This window comes from Leishmania infantum, chromosome 34 (assembly GCF_000002875.2).
Source record: "Leishmania infantum JPCM5 genome chromosome 34".
NCBI lineage: Eukaryota > Euglenozoa > Kinetoplastea > Trypanosomatida > Trypanosomatidae > Leishmania > Leishmania infantum.
Genome location: NC_009418.2, coordinates 1,630,443 through 1,650,190, shown reverse-complemented (window position 1 = coordinate 1,650,190; position 19,748 = coordinate 1,630,443). Strand labels below are relative to the sequence as shown.

The following is a 19,748-nucleotide window of genomic DNA, read 5'->3' as shown; positions in this document are numbered from 1 at the left end:
CACACAGACACAGACACACACGTAGCAACACCAAAACGTGAGACACAAAAAAGAGAGAGAGAGCAAACGCTGTGGGGGCTCACACCGGAGATCTTGTCAAGAGTCGTCGTGACAACTTACTGCCCTAACGAAGCCGTGGAAGGATGATTTGGAAGTCGCTGGGAGAGGGAGGCGAATGTTGGCAATCCGCGGCTACACGTCGGCGCACCAAACCTGCGAAGCACACTCGGAGGCACGGACGCACGCATACAGGCAATAAGAGCAATAATAATAACGAAGCGCGCGCGAGCGTGCGTGAACGAAGTGGAAGACAACACTGACGGCAACAACGAAGAAGGAACAGCCGGAGACGTCGCACCATAGAGCCCGTTAAGGGAGGCGATGGGGGCGGAAGGAGTGCGCGCTTGGCTACTACTGTGCATGCTTTGCGGTTTCGCTGATGCGGCGCGCACCTTCATCTCCAACGTTGACGAGCAGCTGGAGGAGCCACTTCCTCATGTTGATGTCTTCGTCCAGGTACTCTTGGAAGGTATTGTTACGCAGCTCCTCGGGGAGAATCTTGGGCAGCGCCTCACGCGCACGCTCGTTTTCAGAGAGGCGAAGGTAGCAGCGGATGATGTGCTTCAGAAGGCGCGGCCCGCACACGTGCTCGTTCTGCTGTCCTTTCTCCGCCACCATGCGATGCAGGACGTCGGCGACAGCGGTGAAGCGGCTGGGGTTCTGGCAGGCGTACACCAGGCCCTGGTCCGACATCAGAAGCTTCTGGATGATGAAGGTAGAGATGATCTTCGAAATCTCGATCGCCTGCTCCATGATCTTCAGGCAAATCGGAAAGATTTCTGTGTTGAGGAGGTAGGAAATGATGGCCGGGTCGTCAGCCTTGACTAACGCACCGATGACGCCCAGAGACGTCAGGCGCAGTACCTCGGACCGCTCTGCTGGGGTGGCGCGCAGAAACGGGTAGAGAAAGAGGCAAATATTGGACTCCATAAACGGCCGCCGCGATGCGTCGTGCTGGGCGATAACCTGTAGCAGGGTAAGCACGCTACTAACGCGGTTGATGATCGGCTTCACCGGGGCCGAGGAGGGCGTGTTGAGGAGAGGGTACATGGATACGATCTCTTGCAAAAAGATCGCCATGACACCGACGCTGTACCACAGAGTCGGGCCGAGTAAGGTGAACTTCTCACGCTTCTTGGACAAGGTCAAGATGGCTCGCTCGCGCGTGTCTTGGTGATACAAGTTCTGAATGTGCATCAGCATCTCCCGCACCACATCAGGGTACTGGCTAGGCTCCAGACGGGCGACCTGTTGCGGCAGTGCCGCCTGCTGCAGCTGTGGCTGCGGTTGCTGGGGTGGACGCTGCTGGGGCTGAGCCACGGGAAAACGACTATATCCTGCCTGCGGAAATCGCTGCTGCCGGTAGCCAAACTTGGCGACATCGTCTTTTTCTTCCTCCCAGGGAGGGTACGCAGCGGGAGCGTCCATCTTGTCTGCAGAGAGCGTGTTTGTGCTTGGTCCTTTGTTGTGTGGGGCCCCTGTGTAGAGGAAGAGACGCAGGTGTTGGGGAGGGGAAGGGGAGGATGGTGAACGCGCGGCTGCGGTGGCTCCTTCGTTTCTATTTTTTGTTCTTCTTCTTTTCCTTTTTATGTGCTACGCGTGGGAGTCTCAGCGGGGCTGGGGAAGACTGAGGAAAAGTTAGAGAGAGGCGTGATAAGAGGCGCAGCAGCAACGCATGGCAGTCAGAACCGGCGCAGCTCATGCCGGTGTTGGAAGATGCGACACACCGCAGTCCGCACATATAACTGGGTGCCACGGGGAAAAGCAGGGATATGGCTGTTCTTCTTTGGGGCAGCGGTGCACTGCACAGAAGGCATAGGCGGCGTCGCTGCGGTTATGTCGCTCCTGTTTGCGTTGTCAGTTGGACAACGCAATTGGACGGCTTGTGCGTGTGTGTGTGTGTGTGTGTGTGTCGTCTTTCGAGCTGATCGCATTTATGTTGTGGTTGTTTGCCTCATCGCCTCTTGTGCCTTCCCACTTTTGGCGTCATTCTATCTGCGCCTTGAGCACCGATGACTCTTCCTTGGCGGTGGAGAGCAGCTTCTTGGAAGCGTCTAGGATGCTCTTGAACGCCGAGTACGTCTCCGATATGGTCCGCTCCAAGTCCGCTCGCACCGCCTGCTTCTTCGCGAGACTGTCTTTCAGGGCGGAGAGTCTCTCCTGCATAGCGCGCACTTCGGCAAGCACACCCTCGTACTCAGCCTCCTCGGCAGCGATTTGCTCTTCAAGTAACGTCTTGCGCTCCTTCATTTTCTCAATCACAGAGACGAGCTCGACACTGGTGGCCTGCACATCCGACCCGAGAGCAGCCATCGTCAAGTGCCGCTCCGGCGCGAAGCAATCGCTATGGCAGGGTAGACTAACAGGGGAGCCCGCAGAGCCGTTGCCTGACAGGCATCAGAGGCCAGCTAAACGAACTGGCCGCTTCGATTCTACCAATCCGCAGAGACAGCTACGGTGAACAAAAGAGAGAGAGAAAAGGGAGCTGGTGATGGGGTGTTTGGTGTGCGAGTGACGTTCGACGTAGTTGTCGGCGTCAGCGGAAGAGGAGGAAAATGGCTTGGATCGAGGAGGAGGAGGGAGGCATGAGTGCGGCGGCCGGGCGCGGGCGCAAAGAGGGCGGAGAAGCATGAAGGTGCAATGAAAGAAGAGCGTCAGCGGCCGTGAACGACACGCCCGGATGCCGTGCCGGCGCTGCATTCGGTGCTTCACGTGGCAGGCGGTGTCCGTGTGATGGCACGGCCCATCCTACAAGGACGCAGATAGACGCCACCTTAACCGCATCTGAGCACGTCGAGTACGCCATGTGCTCGAGCGATAAGCTGGACACTGCCGAGCAGCCCCTTCCATGATGCTCACTTGTCGTTGCACTTGCGGATCCTCACCCGCATTCTCTGCAGACGCGGGCGAGAGGGGACAGTACAAGCGACTTCTGTGTCGCACACGTGAAGCAGAAAAACGAAAACGAGAACAGAACTTGACGTGGTACACCAGTCACGGGTGGAGGGCGGAGAGGTCGAAGAGGAGGCGAGGAATGGAAATCACAACGATCGCACACGCAAAAGCGACCTAGAGCCAAAGGGATCAGCACAAACGCAGACACGCTACAACGAAAGAGATAAACACTCGGGAAGCGGCAGGGGAGCGAGAAGACGACCATCGAATGTCAGTGAGAGAATGCGACGTGGCGTCTGCCGGCCTGGGCGCTAATGGTGATGGTGGTGGTGGTGTGGTAGTGCTGGATTGCCGGTGGTGCTAATCTACCAGAACGGGTACCATCCCGACCAGGACTGTGCCACGTTGGTGACGTCTGTGGCTTCTTCGATGAGCTGCCCTACCTGCGTGCGTGGGTCGAGGGGCTCCGTGCCAGCCGAGATAAAGTCCTGCCCTTTGAGCTTGGAGCTGAGGCGCTTGACGATGAACACACCCTGATGCACCACATCCACCTCCTCCCCACACAAGTGCTTCGCGACACTAAAGGTACCGCTATCGCGCTTTCCTACAGAGTCACACATGGATTCCGCTCCCGCCGTCGATGTGGCGTTGCGCATGTTGGCAATGTTCACCTGCTGTTCGATAGTCTTGTGATCGTTCGACGACTCGGGCTCCTGCCCATGTCTGTTGATGAGGCGCCACGAAATAAGCGGGTCTTGAATGAATGCCTCGAGGAGGGCCAGCACGCTGTGGCTGCCCTCGCGCAGCACGCACATCGCCGTCTCCGAGCAGGCACGAAACGCCCCGTCGACACCCGACACGTCGAGCGCGCTGCGCAGCATACGTGTCAATCGGAACGGTACCTTTTCGGGGAACTTGTCGCGCGTCATGGCAACCTCAAAGCAGTCACCAAAGTCGATGTGCACCACCAATCCAGACGCGCGCTGCAGCATGATGTTGTTTGGGTGGCGGTCGCCGAGGCCGAGGATGTAGCCTACGATGCTCATGTTCGCCAAGGACGTTGTGTACATGCGGCGCCGATCGTACCAGACCTCGCAGTTCGGCGACGTGTTCCACATGGCCTTGCGAATGTCCTGCCCGGAGGTGTGATCGGAGAGGAACTCCAACACCTCTACTTTCGACATGATGGTCAGGTAGTCGTACGCCTTGGAGTTGTCAAAGGTGATGATCTGGTCCAGCATGCGCATCTCCAGTTCCACCGGGATCGATTTGCGTTCGCGAAAGTGCTTGACGACCTCGTGCAGCGTGTCGCAGCCGTCGACCCAGCCAATGATGCCGACGTTGTCTTTTAGCGGCGTGACGGAGTAGCGCTGGATCTGGAAGCCTAAGTTCTTGCTCGTCCTCGAGTCGGACTGCATGAGGATGTTGACTAGCGAGAAGAGCTGCATGACGCGCTCGTCCAGGCGGAGATCCTCGCGCCCTTTGAGCAGGAACTTCTGCAACCTCCCCTCCGCCGTGATGATGCCGATCCGCTTCGGCCGCTGCTTGCTCGCGATGACGATGATGTCTTTCTGAAAGCGGTTCACCTTCGCAACCGACTCCTCGCGAACAGGCCGCGCGTCGGGGATCCCGATGGAGAGGTTGCGCGCCTCAAACAGCTTCGGACTGCAGAACTGCAGCTGTAGGGTGTCGCTCGATTTGATCTGTTTGTCGATGTTGCAGTACACGCTGTGGTACAGCTTCCATGCAGATTGAATGTCGCCGGTGTAGCGCGTTGACGAGTACGACCGCAGCCAATCCCGGGCCTCGGTCAGACGCTTGCTGTACTTGGACAGAAACTCCGATTCCACCACCGTCTCCGGCACCCGTGTCAACGTCTCGTGAATCGGCAGCAGCGTGCGTATCATCTCGTCGGTGCTGCGACGGCCAAAGAAGGCCGTCGCCGCCGCCTCCAGCTTGTCATACCACTGCTCGTAGATGAGGGCCGAGACGCGGATAAGTTCGTCAATCATGAGACGACCCTGCAGCACAATCACCGGATACCGCTCCTGCAGCTTGCCCAGCACCTCATTGGAGTACCTGTTACGCCGCTCCGAATCAGACATGGTGCACAGGTTCAGCGGGTACACCAAGGTGTGGGGGTAGTCGTAGCCCACGTTCGTCAGGACATCCGCCACAAGCCGGCAGCTGTCGTCGGAGCCGGTGTCGAGCCGGGCGACCAGCTGTGGTACCACAAGGTGCCACACGCGCGACGGCACATCGAAGACACGCTCGCGCAGCTCCTTTAAGTTGTGATCAGAGTCGCAGTGGCTCGACCAGAGCGTCAGCAGCTTGAGCACGTCTTGAATGAGCGTCGAGTCGGACGTCCCAAGCTGAATGCTTCGGATAAAGCCCTCGATAGCGTTGCGGCACGTTTCTTCGCCCTTGTCTGTCTGGAGCAGCTGCGCGTTCGCTTCGGCCCACTTACGCCATGCCAGAAACCACTGTGGATCGTACATGATGGCAGTCTTGAAGCATTGCACCGACTCGATGAGATCGACCTTGCTGCCGAGACGCGTGTAGGCCCGCGCCAATACTGCCGAGTTTTCTGCCTTGGTGTGCACATCAATCATCTTCTTGATAAGGTCGCTCTCGGTTCCGAAGGCGCTGCCAGGGCCAAGTGCGTTGGTTTCGGAGAGGTATGAGATGTACTGCATCACCACGCGTGGGTTCACATTGCGGCTCGTGAGTTGCTCCAGGGTCGGGTTGGCGAACCCGAGGAGCTCGGCCAGCGTAAACTTCTCTAGCTGCCGCGCCTTCTCCTGCCGACAGAGCTTGGTGAACTGGATGCGCGTCTTCACGTCCTCATGGGGCGAGATGAGCAGGCCACGGATCCCCAGCACCTGCTTCCATGTCGGCACCGTCGCATGCATCATTCGAATGCGCTGCTCCCAGATATGGCAGAGATGCGGTATGTGGGCAGCGGAGCTGAGCGCCTTCTGCGTCTGCTTCGCTATGATGACCTCCTCCACCTCCGTCAGCTGCTGCGCAACCACGAGCCCCTCGTAGGCGCGCGCGTACGACTCGTGAAGCAGGCTTGTCAGATCCTCCAGCAGCACCTTGCGCCCGTTCGTCACGGAGACGAGCGCGGCGTCGTAGTTGCCGCGCACCACCTCCAGAGCCGCCTTTGACACGTGGTAGAGAACCATGTCCGGCGGCAACCAGTCCAGGACGTGCTCCAGCGTGTCCCACGACTGCAGCCGGATCGACGCGTCTGCGGCGTACTGCGAGACAAAAAACAGCACGTGCATCTCGTCTGTATCTGTCACGCGGTCCTTGTAGTTGTGGAGCATGCTGCCCCACTGTTCCAGAACCTTGTCGTACTCGCCAAGCTCGCTCAGGCACAACATCAGTCGCGCGTTCACCTCAACGCGGCGGTCGCGACAGCTCTCCTCCGCCTTTGAGGAGGACGGGGTGAGGTCGCTGTTGGACGTGTAGTGCAGCATGCGAGACCAGCCGCGGCTGCCGTTCTTGTACCCGCAGCCCTTGGATAAGTTCTCGGTGCTACTCTCCTCCAACGGGGCAGCTTCCAGTTCCAGCTCCTGCTGCGTCAGCTGGAGCGCCTCCGTGTAGCGCGCGAGCTTGACCAGGCTTGTCTGCAGCAGGCTGCGCCGCTGCTCCTCGCTCGTCATGTTCAAGATTCCAACGGAGGAGTCCACCATGTGTAGCTCACTGTAGAGAGAGATGAGCGACTCGACGGTGCCGACAGGGTCGTCGCGGTAGGCGGCCTCGCGCCAAAAGAGCGCCTTGGCCAACATTCCTCGGTTCCACGCACACTCGGAGAGGTCATTGTACGAGATGAACAAGGCCTCACCAACGTGGTCCATGTACTCCACGATACCAAGCAACATCGTCACCACCTCCGCCGGGACAGTGGTCGACATCATCGCCTGACGAAACGACTGACGGAAAAAGTCTGTGATAGCGGTTTGCAGCGCCGAGCTCGCGTAATTCCACATGGATCGAAAGGCGATTTGGAGTGTGTCTTGCACAAACTGCGTCGATTTCTCGACCAGCGGGGCTGCGTTGATGCCGATGGGCACCGCCGTGCAGCGGAAGACCTGAAACGGCGACTCTTGCAGCAGCGTGATGGCGAACTGGTCCGACCACTTGACCCACTCCTCCTTCGTCAGGGGAACAACCTTCATTGGATTGATGAGACGCTGTTCGTTGATGGGCATGGTGCGCTCCTCGGCGGCCCCTGCATTTGCGTTGTCGTCGTTGAGGTTCGCGTAGCTCCAGACCTCGCCCATGCGCGACATGCTCTTCATCACGACAGATTCGCATGTTTTCAGTAGCGCGGCCACCTCCGCGTTTTGTTGCTGGATCGACATTGCGCTGCGTGCACAGCGGAGGCCGGTGGCGACGCGGTTGTTCATTACGCCAAACTCCGTGTTTGTGATGCGGTAGTTCTTCAAGGCCTGAATAATGTACGTTGAGTACTTGAGAAAATTGCCCTGCAGCTCCTCGATCAGGACGCAGAAGACCCCCATGATGTTGTTGCAGAGAGCAATATTATCGCGTCCGCGTGTCTTGCGTGCAAGGTCGACGGAGAGGCATGCCAGCAGACATCGAACAATAGCGCCGACGAGCTCATCGACATACAGCTTGACGCAGATCTCCTTAAGCGTCACCACACAGTGGTTCACAAAGTCAAGCGGATTTGCCGGGTTCTGTATGGCGCCGAGCAGGTTATCCACCGCCGCCTCCGTGCACGGCTGCAGGGAGTCGACATGACGCACAATGTACTCAAGTACGGCGTACTTGAGGTCGGCGCGCAGGTCAGCACGGTTGAGCGTGTCGAAGAGTTGCGGCAGGATGCGCGAGTGCTGCTGGCCGTAGTGCAAATTGCCGGAGGCTTCGAAGTTGGCGACAAACGAGAGCATGCGCACGGCCAGAAATCGGTAGTTGACCTGGAACTCCCATACGTTGTCAAATACGCGGTAAATCTCATTCAAATCGTTGAGCACCACCGCACCGCCGTAGCGAATGATGTTGCAGAACTCGAAGAGCACGGTCGCAAAGAGGCGGCCGCCAGGCAGCTGCCGGATGACGCGGGCCAGCGGCCCGATCACGAGACCGATTTCACTCTTGGAGCACGGAACATGCTCAAAGATGTTCAGCATCGTCTGCACACCCGTGCGCAGGAGCCCTTCGCGCGCGCCGGCGGAGCGCTTGCTCTCCGGGTCAAGCAGCGCTGCCACAGCGCAGAGCACAATACGGCAGCACTTCACGTGTGTCACCCTGTCCACCACCACCGCGCTCATCCCAGACGCCTTCTCCTTCTCGTTGAGATTGAACGACTGGAACACGTGCGAGTCCAGCGCACCGATCACGCCAATGCACCGCAGCGCTTCAAGGCGAATGTCGACGCTCTCCTCTGTTCTGTGCAGCACCGTGCAGAGTTGTTGAAAGAGCCGAGGATACAGCACGTAAGGCGAGGCACCTTCCATGAGCGGCGCAAGGGTTGCCGAGAGGAAGCGGAGACAGGACAGCCGGATGATGTGATACGACCGGTCCGCCGGCAAGGTTTCCAGCAGCTCACACACAAGAGCGATTTCACGTTTGGAGGAGAAGGGGGTGCTACCAAACTTCCGGAGCGCCGCCGCGACGGCTGTGCAGCAGTGCAAGAACGACAGGAGAATGCCGGAGCGGGAGGAGAGAGTGCTAAAGTACGGCGCCAGAGCCTCGCAGATGCCTTCCGTAAAGTTCACTACGAGTTGCGGCGCGCGAGTGGCGATCGCGGCGAGGAGGCGGAACCCGTTTTGGACGGTGTCCATATTGAAGGTAGACGTAATGAAGTGTAGAATGACAACCATCTCCTCTCGTAGCGCAGGCAGAATGTGCGATGGGTCATAGCGGATCATCTGGCACAGCTGCTCCGTCGCCGCCACGCGACAGTTGATGGATTCGTCACCCAGGGCAGAGTAGAAGCGAAAGAGATACTGCTGCTCGCTAAGGTATGGATAAAAGTCCTCTGTAAAGGCACTCAGAATGGTCTGACGCACCACAGGATTGGGGTCTGACAACCCAACGACCAGCATGCGCGTGATGACGGTGTTGACGCACATGCGACGTGCGATACTGAGGTCGCCTTTCTCGCCAGGGGGGATGAGAAGCTTGACGATCGTATAGACAGCTGCGTTGCGCACCGCGACGCTGTTGTTGTCGATAAAAGGCAGCACCGAGACGCGCAGAAAGTCGCCCATGAGCTCCGAGTTGGAGAAGCCGAACTGCTTGAGGGCGTTCAGGGCAACGGAGATCTGATACTCGGAGGCGCTCACATCCGTAGAGCTCTCACTGACGCGCGGCGCGTCGATCTGCTGTCGAAATGGGAGACCGCATAGTGTGACGGAGATCATGTCAAGCAGCGACTCCTCCAGCTTTGCTCGGTACTGCACGCTCGACGACTCGATGATGGCGCGCATGCACTCAATCAGCTCCGCGGAAAGGCCCCACACAAACACGTTCTCGATGCACGACTCCACGTATGTCTCCATCTTGGATGGCCGGCACTCTTTGCAGATGATGGAGAAACACTGCAGCGCCTTCCAGCACGGGCTCGGAGACTTCTCAAAAATGGTCTTGATTACTTCACACGTGTCGTCTACGAAGGGCGCAAACTCTGTCTTGCCTACAATCGGAATGATCTCAGAGAGCATCTCGAAGGCGGTGTTCCGCTGAATGTTGCGGTTGATGGAATCCAGCGCGAAGCGCACGCTCTCCTTGAGCTGGTGCGCGACAAACTGTGGTGCACTGAAGCGGCAGAGGACAACCAGGCAGCGGAACAGGAGCTCGCGCGTGTCGGCGTTGACGTTGGCGCCGCCCCCCATAATGTAGGGGACTAGAAGGTTGGAGAGGTCTTCGTAGCGTATGTTGCTGGTGCCGATCGAGTTGATGACGATGGGCTCGAATGCAAGGAGGCCAGCAATGCGTTTGCCCTTCGATTTAGAGGCGAGGTTACCCTTCAGGTGTGACATCAATGCGTCGCAGGTTTCAGCACGAATGGCGGCAGGGCGGTTGACCAGCAGCTTTGCGCATAGCGTGAAGAGACACAGAGCGCGTGAGCGGACCTCCTCGTCGTGGACCACCAAGCAGTCCCAAGCCCTGTCGAACACCTCGGAGAGCCGCGGCAGAATTACCATTGGAATGCGCAACGCTACCTCCGTGAGCACCAAGATGCCACAAATGCGACGAGGCTGCGACTTGGCGTCGGAGAGCGAAATCCACTCGAGTGTCTCTCCGATTTGAGTGCGCACAAAGTCCGTCGTCATGCTGTAGCTAAGCGTCTGCGCGAACGTCTTTGCAGCTGCCACAGCGACGGGAATCTCATTCACCGCCATGAGGCAAAGCCGCAAGTAGCTGTTACACTGCGACAGCTGGATGACAGACAAGTCTAGGTTTAGCAGAATGTCCAGGACAGTGAGTTCGCAGAGCACATCAAGCGACGTGCCGTGCACCACCTCAAAGCTCTCCAGACACATAAGCAGCGACGACACCACCATCTCATACTCCTGCACGCTTTTGCCCTGCAACTCCTTTGCCTGCTTCACGCCCTCCGTCACAAAGGCGATACGCTCGTCGCGACTGCCGGCTAGTGCGCGGATGGAGGTCGCGAGTTTATCCGAGTCGACCGACGACATGACTGCTGTTTCGGTAGCCGCTAGTGTATACGTTGGGTTGTGTGTGCGTGTATGCCTCCGAGATAGAAAGGAGAAGGGAAAAGGAGAGAGACGGCGAAAGCTTCTCAGGAACAACAGACGAAAAAAACGGGGAGGAAAAGTTGCGGCGGCTGAGGTGAGGCAGAGCTTCAACAAGCACAACACCAGCCGCTCGACAGGCACCACTGGCGCGTCCTGTACGATTAGTGCTCCGGGGCGCCTTGAAGAAGGGAGAGGAAGAGGCTAGAGGCCAAGGACCTCCAAACCTTGCGAGTCGCACCCCTCCCAAGGTGAGGTCTTCCCCCCGCGAGAAACAGAGGGCGCTCGACCACAGAGGTTACGCAGACGGACACACGGAAACACAACGGCGTGTCAAACGGTGATTGAAGCGACGTCTTCAGCAAGGATTAAAAAGAAAAATCGCACAAGAAAAGATGGTGTCGAGGGACGATTTCGTTTCGCGGTGTTGCCAACACGTACGTGTGCGCGTCACTGCACGTGAGGCAGTCTGTTCGCACGTGTCGCAACAAAAAAATGTAAATCGAGGTCTCTACTCTGCAGCAACGCCACCGAAAGGAAAAGAAATAAAACAAGAGAAAGCCGACAACGTGCGAGCCCCCACGAGAGGCAGTTCAGCCCACGTACTACGACCGTCTAAAAGGTGTCCCAAAAAGAAGAGCGAGGAGGCAGTAAAAGAGGAGAAGAGGGGAGGATGATGCGCACGTAGGCTACCGAAAGCAGTACAGATACATAAACACAGCTTGTTACCAACGCCGCTGACGTCACCGACACGCCGCGGCAAAATAACAACAAAACGATGACTGTACAGTTCTGCATGTTAATCCGTGTTGTTCAGCAAAGAGCGAGAGAGTTGTGTGGAAAGCACAGGCGGAGAGAAAAAGAGATAGACATGGTTGTGAGGAGGGAGTAGTTTGTATCATCGTGTACCATGCACAGCTGGAGGGTGGGGGGAGGTATACAGGTTGCAGGGACCGCCCCCTCCTCCCCCTCCCGGAAACAAACACTGCGACTCGCGACGAGCAGGCGGAAGAAGAGCTAGGCTCTCCATACCATTGTTCTCGCCAGGGTGACGCGGGCAACCACATTTGTACTGGCAGCGTCTGGGAAAACGACAACGTAGCGCAAACAACGACATTGATGGCCAAAGGCGGTGGCGAAGCATGAATGTCGAGGGCGACCATGAAGAAGATCTCTTGTACACTTGAATTGCCGCAAACATCAGATCGAGCGGCGCAGAACCGCAGATATCAGATATTTAAGACCACACTGCAATGATCGACCAGCGTGGACGCGGTGCACGGGGAGGGGGGCCCGATAAGAGAGCGCCACTGCACACAGACACACACACGTAGACTGCGAGACATGCACAATACAGAGAAAAAAAACGCGAAGGGTGCGTGTGTGTGTGTGTATGTATGTGTATGCAGGGGAGAGGTAGCGCCGCAAGTCTTACGCCGTCAACGGATGATGGCCGTCTTCTCGAAGCAGAAGCCCTCGTACTCCCAGTTCGTCTCCACGTCGAAGGGTTCGCTGATGCGCACGCCGTCGCTGGCGGCATCGGCCATCTGGAACTTGTTGATGGTGCGGCACTCGCGGTAGAAGAGAACACGCAGGCAGTCAGTGAGGATCTGCACCGCCTGGGCCCGCGACAGGCCACTCGGGTTCTTCTCCAGAGCCTGACGCAGCAGCGGCAGTGCGATGTACGCGCCGTAGCCGGTCGCGACGCAGTCGTCCTCCCAGCGCGTGCCGACGTCGTCCACGCCCGCCAAAAACGTCTCGCTGTCGCGGAAACCAATGAAGACCATCTGGCACAGGCACGGCTCGAAGTCGCAGCGCTTCTGGTAGATGGAGCGGTGCAGGTAGCTGAATACCTCACTGGGGCTCAACTCGTCCACGTTGTGGTACATCCTCTGGCGCTCAATGTTGTCCTCCACCTGCTTCGTCATCATCTGGAAGTCGGCGTAGCTGCCCGTGGCGCACACGGCAGAGTGGCTGCCGAGCAGCTTGATGCGCGGGATGTTGGGCCACTTGGCGAGAGACCCGTAGGACAGCAGCGTGTCCGCCGCCATCAGTACGCCGCCGTTGTATTTGATCGCGATGACAGATCCGCCAGACGCCATCTTCGCGGTCACCAGCGGGAGAGACTGCCTGTACGTGTGCGTGCGATTACCTACAGAGGTGAGTCGAGTTGGGCAGGCGGCAGAGCTGATCGCGTACGTATGTCCGTGCCGGTAGAGAAGAAATGGAGGAAATGGTATTGATCAGTTGTGCCGTTTTACAGGCACGACAGTGACGGTGAGGAGGTGCTGCGTTCGCCGCGAAGAGGCGCTTGTGCTAGGTCGAAAAAGTCAAGGAGGTGTGTTTGCAGGCGCTAGGGAGGTGTTGGTGGTAAGGCAGAGCAGGCGAGACGATGGAAATCTGGCAGAGACGCGTAATTCGAGGTTGGCAGAACACTGACGTCGAGGAGTTCGGCGGTGATTTTGAGCAGCATTGTCGCTAGTACTAGAGGCGCGTTAACAGAAGCCAGGAATGTATGATGACGTATGCTTGAAGATGATGTGCGCCCTGGAATCACTTCGGCCTCACCGGTAGAAATGGACACAATAGGGAAGCGGGCCGCGACTGCGGCGCGGAGTCTAACAGAACTGCAGTTTTCCGGGGAAAAAAGCGGCGCACAGATGCCGCCGCGCTTCGGAGAGGGTCAGTGGCAGCAATCCTCCTCTCCCCCGAGACGCGCGCGGGGTGGGCGGCGTCAGCGGCGGTCCGGCTGGATGTCGCTCGAGAAGGTCTCGCCCTCGAGGATCATCAGCTCTTGGGCCTCACGGCGCAGACGCATGCGGCGCAGCGCCTCCTCGCGTGCCCAGTCCATGCGGCTGTTCAACTTCGAGTAGTAGGCCCACACAGCGAACTCGATGCCCAGCACACCGACAGCGAGGTGCCACATCTTCTCCCACATTGGCCAGTCGTCCCACTGATAGCGGAAGGTGGCGCGCGGGGTGTAGGGGTACGGGTCACCGTCCCCCCAGGCTAAGCGACGGAATTTGGAGCGCCGGAAGGCCATCTTGGCCATCCTCTGGTTCCACCGCGTCATGGCGATGATGGTGATCCGCACACGCCCACAAACACTTGATGCTATGCGATGCTATGCTATGCTACACGACAATGCAGTAGGGGGAGACGCTGGGGGTCGGTTCAAGGAAAAAGATTTACTAGCCGGAGAAGAAGCTGCTCCTGAGTGTCTGCGACAGGTGCTCATGTGTGGAAGGATGCGTGAAGAGCGAGAAACCGGAAAATGAAAGCCCAAAGTAAAGGAGATGGTTGCGGTTCCGTGCGCTTGCGGCAGGTGGAGGAGATCGCGGGCGCCGTGTTGTACGACGAACCTCTGTTGTGCGCACCCGCGCGTGCTCGCTACGATCTGGAGCTGCTAACCGTTTCCACCAGTCATCAAAGAAGCCTGGAGTGGCTTGGATTTGCACGAAAGGACACACACGCACAGCGAAAAAAAAAGTCGGTTGCTCAATACTGCCGTGCGCGTGGCGCCTTTTCTTCCTCCTTTCCCTCCCACCTCACCACTGACCAATTTTGAGCGGGGGCAGCGCGGGAGGACATGTGAAAGAGACGCGACACGAGAGGGGCAGACACAAAAACACTTGTTGCGTCAGCGACGGCAAACCCAAAAGAAAAATGGCAAAAAACAACAACAACGCTGTATTCCTCCTTGCTACGTATTAGTGAGTTGATCGCCCCTCCACAGCTCTCTGCACATGTGCCATGAGACACGCGAACAAACCCCAAAAAGCAACGCCGACAGAGAGAGGAGGAGGAGGAAGGAAGTAAAGGAATGGAGACACCGATGTAGATGCTCCAGCAACTCTGCCTCTCTCCCATCCCGCACAACTCAACGCGTCACTAAGACAGCCGTAAAGGACACACAAAACGAAGGCACCATCGCCGCAGAAAGAAAGAAAATGGGACGGGGGACCGCAGTGCAACACGTATGCCAACGATCTGGGCAAGGAGACAGCTGCCCTATACTGTTGCGACGGCTGGCCGTCGCGCACGTGCTTCTCCATACTATTTCGTTCCACGAGCGGCTCACACAGCCCATGGAGCCGGCGACGAGAGGGAACAGATGCATTCTTGAAACGCCGAGGGGACAGTCCAGCCAGTGGAGGACGCTTCCACCTGGCCCACCTATCAAATTCGATTGACCAGACCTGCACTGTCGACGCCAATCTTGGCCAACTTGCACACAGGGCAGAGGGTTCCCTTGTAGGATGGGTGAGCCGGCGACAAGCAGTAGCTGCACCGCATTGGGCTCACGACACCCTTGTACATGGGCTTGTAGGTGGCAGAGCATATGGTGAACGGGTTGCGCTCGTCGTAGTCTATTTCGACGGCGTTAGTGGGGTTGCGGTCTGCCTCGGCGATAATAGCAGCAGCCTGCTGTGCCTTGTTTTTGGGTGGGTCCTGCTCCAGCAGACGGCGCGCCACTTCAGCGGCGGTCTTGATGTTCTTCTGCTTGTACGCCTTACTCATAGCCTGCGATAGAGCCAGTGTAAGGTGCGCGCGGTGAAGGCGGAAATGTGTGAAGTACAGGGCCAGCTGCAGCGACTCCACAGAGGAGGCGTTGAGGGTGCGTAGCTGCAGCTGCAGCGCGAGAGCGCGCGTGTACTCTGGGGCAATTGCCATGATTTCGCGCAGCGTTGCCTTTTGCTGGTCATCCTTGACAACGGTGACGACAGAGAGGTGCAGAATGCTGCGGAAGACATCCAGCGCCTCCGAAAACTTGCCCTCGACGAACAGCTGGTAGCCGAAGCGCAGCTTCTCGGCGAGCGCAGGCATGAAGTCCGGAAGCGCGGGGGCGTGGCGCGCCTCCGTCTCGCTGTCCGGCGGCGGCGTGGGCATGGCGAACACGACACACAGGCCGTTCGGTGCAGGCCTGCACACGTTAACGGCTGCCCACAGCTGCAGCATGTAAGGCTTCAGCGGCGTCGGGTCTGCCAAGCCGATCTGGCGCTGCAGCAGGCGCAGCGCACTCGCAAAAGACCCGGCAGCGACGTGGAAAGCAGGAAGTGTGTAGGCGTCCGCCCATGCCTGCATAATGGGCGGATGCTCGCGCGGCACGACGTAGCCACTGCTAGCGGAAGTCGCGCCGCCAGCATCCGGGAGAGCAGTGGACACGTCAATGTCGAGGTCGTCGTCCCAGCCGCCACCCATCTCATCCTTGTCGGCCAGCGCCCCTGCATCGCCGGCGCCTGCACCCGCGCTACCCAGTAACGTGCCGTCGTCCTCGTCGTCGTCCCACCCAGTGCCGGCGGCGACGTCCTCGTCGAGCTCCGGCTGGGCGATGATGTCCAAATGGCCCGGTTCCTTCAACAGCCGCGCGAACACGGACTCCTCCACCTGCAGCATAGGCCAGTTCTCCGTGGCTGGCTCAACCGTTCGCTTCTGCGGTGCTGGATGGAATCGCTGCGCCTGCACGCGCGCCGCCACCTCCGGCTCCATCCGTTGCAGCACCTGCGCCGCCATCTCTGCCAGACCGTGCGACTTCGCCGTCACGTACGCCAGAGGCAGCTGGTTAACCTTGCAGAGGATGTCCACGCGTTGCTTCGCGTCGTCCATGTACATGCTATAGTGCAGCTTGAAGTTGTCGTCGCGGGTGGTGTTGACAAGGTTGGCCACCGAGGTGGTGTTTCCCGTGAGAAGGGCAAGCAGGCCAGAGGCGTAGTAGTGGCCAGCCTTGGCACTCGCAAACTGGGCCAGCTGGATGTCACCAAAGCTTGTGGCGGTGTCGGCGAGGCGACGCCAGATGGCTGGCTGGTTGAGCTCAATCGCGGTCGCCTTGGCAATGTCCATGGCGCCACACTCGATGGCAAGATTGAAGCGCGTGAGCGAGTCGCTGACGAAGTGCAAGGCGATCTCGGAGTGTCCGTGCTTGTGCAGGTACCCGACCAAGGCCTGACCTTTGAGCTTGCCTTGCTGCATAATGCGGATGAGGTCGCGGTACGACTGCTGCTGCAGTTTCAGCTTGAAGTTCAGTTCCACGTTGTCCAGCTCCTTGCGCAGAACGCGACCGTCGCGCGTCAAGACGTAGATAGAGTCGCCCACGGCGCGCACCAGATAGACGACGTTCTTGAGCGTGCTGATAGTGCTCGTCTCGCCGTTGCGCAGGTAGCAGTACTTGAGGTGGCTGGATGTGGTGAAGTACATAACGTCCCGCGTCTCGTCAAAGGCGGCGGATTTGATGCGGGCCGACGACTCGGCGACCGACGCGATGATCTTGAGGCGCTTCGTCATAATGGTCACCGTGTTCTTGGCGACGAGCGCCACCTTGGAGAAATCCTTGTCCCACACAGCGTACCGCACCCCTGTCACCGTCGCTTCCGCCACCGCGCCGTGCTGTGCCACCTGGTACAGGAGGATCCTGTCGTTGCTCTGGCAAAGGACGCAGCCGACAGGGCCAGGAAAAATGCGACTGCACGACACGTCGGTCAGCTGCGGCTTTCCACTGGCCTTGGCCACGTTTTGGATGCACATCTTTCCGTTGACGTCCACGTAGGCGAGCTTGTGCCCACCAAAGAAAACGCCGTCGATGCCTTTCATGGTAGCTTCCACGTTGCATGTCCTTGTCGCCAGTGGCTTCGGAATCCACTCTACTTGCGGGCCATTGTTAGCGTAGGAGAGCATCACGCCTCCGGTCGTCGGGCAGCACGAGAGCGCCGTTGGCGGGTAAAACTGGTAGGTGACAGCACAGGAAGCGACTTCCTCGGTCTCGAAGTTGTACATGTGGAGTTTGTTCTGGCATGTGTAGTAGAGCTGCGTTGCGTTGTGGATCGCGAAGGCGGGCCGCTCCCGAGTGAGCTTGAAGACCTGCAGACCCGCGTCGTGACCAATGGCGATCAGGTTGCGCGTCGAGTCGCTTGCCATGATCCAGTAGCGCTCGACCTCGCGACGGAACGTCTGCACCGTCACGCCGGAGGACATGTGCACCACGCGAATTGTGCGGTCCTCTGCACAGGAGATGAGATAGTCGTTCCTGTAAAAGACGGAGCAGCAGACGTTGCTGGTGTGCCCGGTGAACGTGCGAGAGACGTAGCACGATGTCCCCGACATCGTCCACAGGCGCACTGTGCGGTCATCGGCGGCAGAGAGCAGCAGGTCGCCGCACGGGTGAAAGGCAACCCAGTTGATACCCTTCTCGTGCCCCTCCAGCTCGTACCGCACCACCACATCCGTCGTACCTAGGAGATCGTGCGTGATGCCCACCTCCTCCTTCCGGTGCCGCAGCGCCGAGATGTCCCACACTCTGATTGTCTTGTCCAGGCTGCCCGACACAACAAGGTCGCTGAACGGGTGAAACTGCGCGCACATAACGTAGTGGTTGTGGCCCGGCAAGCACGCGATGCTCTTTCGACTCTGCCAATTCCAGATACGGATGGTGAAGTCGTCTGAGCAAGACACAATCCACGGCTGCTCGTGGTGGAAGAAGGTGGTGCGAACATAGTCCATATGCCCCATCATCGTAAAGAGGCAGCGCCGCAGCTTGTAGTTCCACACCTTCACTGTGTAGTCATCGCCGCCAGTGACGAAGAGGGGCTGGTTCACGTGGAAGTCCGCGCCGCGCACTGCGCCCACATGCTCTGTGTACGTGTCGACACAAGTGCTCATACGATAGTCCCAAATCTGCACAGCACCGTTGTGCAATCCGCACAGAACCCACGTGGCGCTGTTGTGCAGCGCCACCGCTTTCACGCGAGACGAGCGGGCCTCGAACTTGGTGAGCATCGCGAAGGAGTGCGCTCTGTCAAACAATCGGCCGTTCGCCTGTTCGCCGAGATTCGCTCTTGTGACTTCCACGAGGAGAGATACAGCGGCAGCGACCTCGCGCGAGCGAAACAGCAAAAAAAAAGATTAAAAGAAAAAAAAACGAAGAGAAATGGGCTGCGCTGCAGCAGGCGCGGATGCGGCAAAAGGAGTGCGAAGGGGGAGGACGAGAGAGCGAATATGACACGACAGCGATGCGCCCGTGTGTAGCCGTCTGAGATGAGAGGGCCCCTACGGAGGTGGCTGTGCAAAGCAAAAAGGAGGGAGCGTAGAGGCGCACAGAAGGGTCCATGACGAGGACCCCAAGCAACCTCAAATGATCACCATTATTCGGAGTCCACGTCAACACCGTGCGATCGATTATCTGGAGTGACCCACACACAGAGAGAGAGGAGACTCGTCACAGTTGCTGCACCGTTTCCTATCACATAAGAGCCGACGAAGACGCGTTTGCTGTTAGTCCCGTGCCGAAAGCAGGCGAAAGATGCTGTTTCTCCTTTGTGTGTTTTTTTTGTGTGTATGTCTGTGTGGCGATCCCCTGCAATCCTGTGGAATACAGCTAAATGATACCCAAGCCATTCCCAAGGCCTCCGAGAACAATGTCGGGATGAGCCGTGCTCTTCACCGTTGGCTGCCGCGCGCGGAGACACCCGGGCTATTTTCTTAGCAAAAAGAGCAGATTTGTGCGGCGCGCACTTGAAAGACGGCCACTTTGTGAGTATCCGTCGGGCCGTGTACGCGACGCGCTTCCACACATCCTGTGGAAAACGCCGCAGCACAGCTACGTAATGCAGCGCGAGGGAGGGGAGCGCGTTGACGCTGTTGGGGTTGCCGAAGAGCGCGCGAACGCGACTCAGAATTCGCGCGATGGAGAGTATACCGTTGTCAGTACTCGCCAAAACTTGAGCGGCTGGCCAGGAATGCGGCCAGGCGCGCGTGAGACAAGAGTGCTGAAGAGGGGGCAGGGTGTGCAGTCGCCTGCACATGGGGTGCTCACACAATCGTCGGTCAAAGAAGCTTTGGCGAGGCAGCCGCTCTCCGGTCGTCACTTGCTTCGAAAATGGACGATGAGCTGCAACATCCATCCTTTCGGCACGCGCCACAGACGTTTTTCGGTTTTCCATCTTGACACCTCTCCGCCCTCTCTCCCCTCCCCGAAAAAAAAAATACGAGGGGGACAAGCTTGCTTGCGGATGTGAATCCGTAGTGAGGGGGCCCCGCTAGCTCTCGTGCTAAGCGAGTCCA

General features: G+C 58.4%; 5 protein-coding genes across 5 annotated transcripts; all 5 read right to left on the bottom strand.

Annotated features, from left to right (window-relative positions):
- Positions 1-411: 411 nt before the first annotated feature.
- LINJ_34_4180 (cell differentiation protein-like protein) lies at positions 412-1,488 on the bottom strand (the record flags this gene model as incomplete). The annotated part of the gene is made up of 1 exon (XM_001468739.1): positions 412-1,488. The coding sequence occupies one exon, from the start codon at positions 1,486-1,488 to the stop codon at positions 412-414; it is 1,077 nt and encodes a 358-aa protein (XP_001468776.1).
- A 558-nt stretch (positions 1,489-2,046) lies between these two features.
- LINJ_34_4170 (conserved hypothetical protein) lies at positions 2,047-2,373 on the bottom strand (the record flags this gene model as incomplete). The annotated part of the gene is made up of 1 exon (XM_001468738.1): positions 2,047-2,373. One exon carries the CDS (start codon positions 2,371-2,373, stop codon positions 2,047-2,049), a length of 327 nt encoding a protein of 108 aa, XP_001468775.1.
- Positions 2,374-3,320: 947 nt separating this feature from the next.
- Positions 3,321-10,637, bottom strand: TOR2 (phosphatidylinositol 3-kinase (tor2)-like protein; the record flags this gene model as incomplete). Its single annotated transcript, XM_001468737.1, has 1 exon — positions 3,321-10,637. The coding sequence occupies one exon, from the start codon at positions 10,635-10,637 to the stop codon at positions 3,321-3,323; it is 7,317 nt and encodes a 2,438-aa protein (XP_001468774.1).
- Positions 10,638-13,428: 2,791 nt separating this feature from the next.
- On the bottom strand, positions 13,429-13,767 carry LINJ_34_4150 (conserved hypothetical protein; the record flags this gene model as incomplete). Its single annotated transcript, XM_001468735.1, has 1 exon — positions 13,429-13,767. The coding sequence occupies one exon, from the start codon at positions 13,765-13,767 to the stop codon at positions 13,429-13,431; it is 339 nt and encodes a 112-aa protein (XP_001468772.1).
- A 1,106-nt stretch (positions 13,768-14,873) lies between these two features.
- Positions 14,874-18,464, bottom strand: LINJ_34_4140 (putative coatomer alpha subunit; the record flags this gene model as incomplete). The annotated part of the gene is made up of 1 exon (XM_001468734.1): positions 14,874-18,464. The coding sequence occupies one exon, from the start codon at positions 18,462-18,464 to the stop codon at positions 14,874-14,876; it is 3,591 nt and encodes a 1,196-aa protein (XP_001468771.1).
- Positions 18,465-19,748: the final 1,284 nt, after the last annotated feature.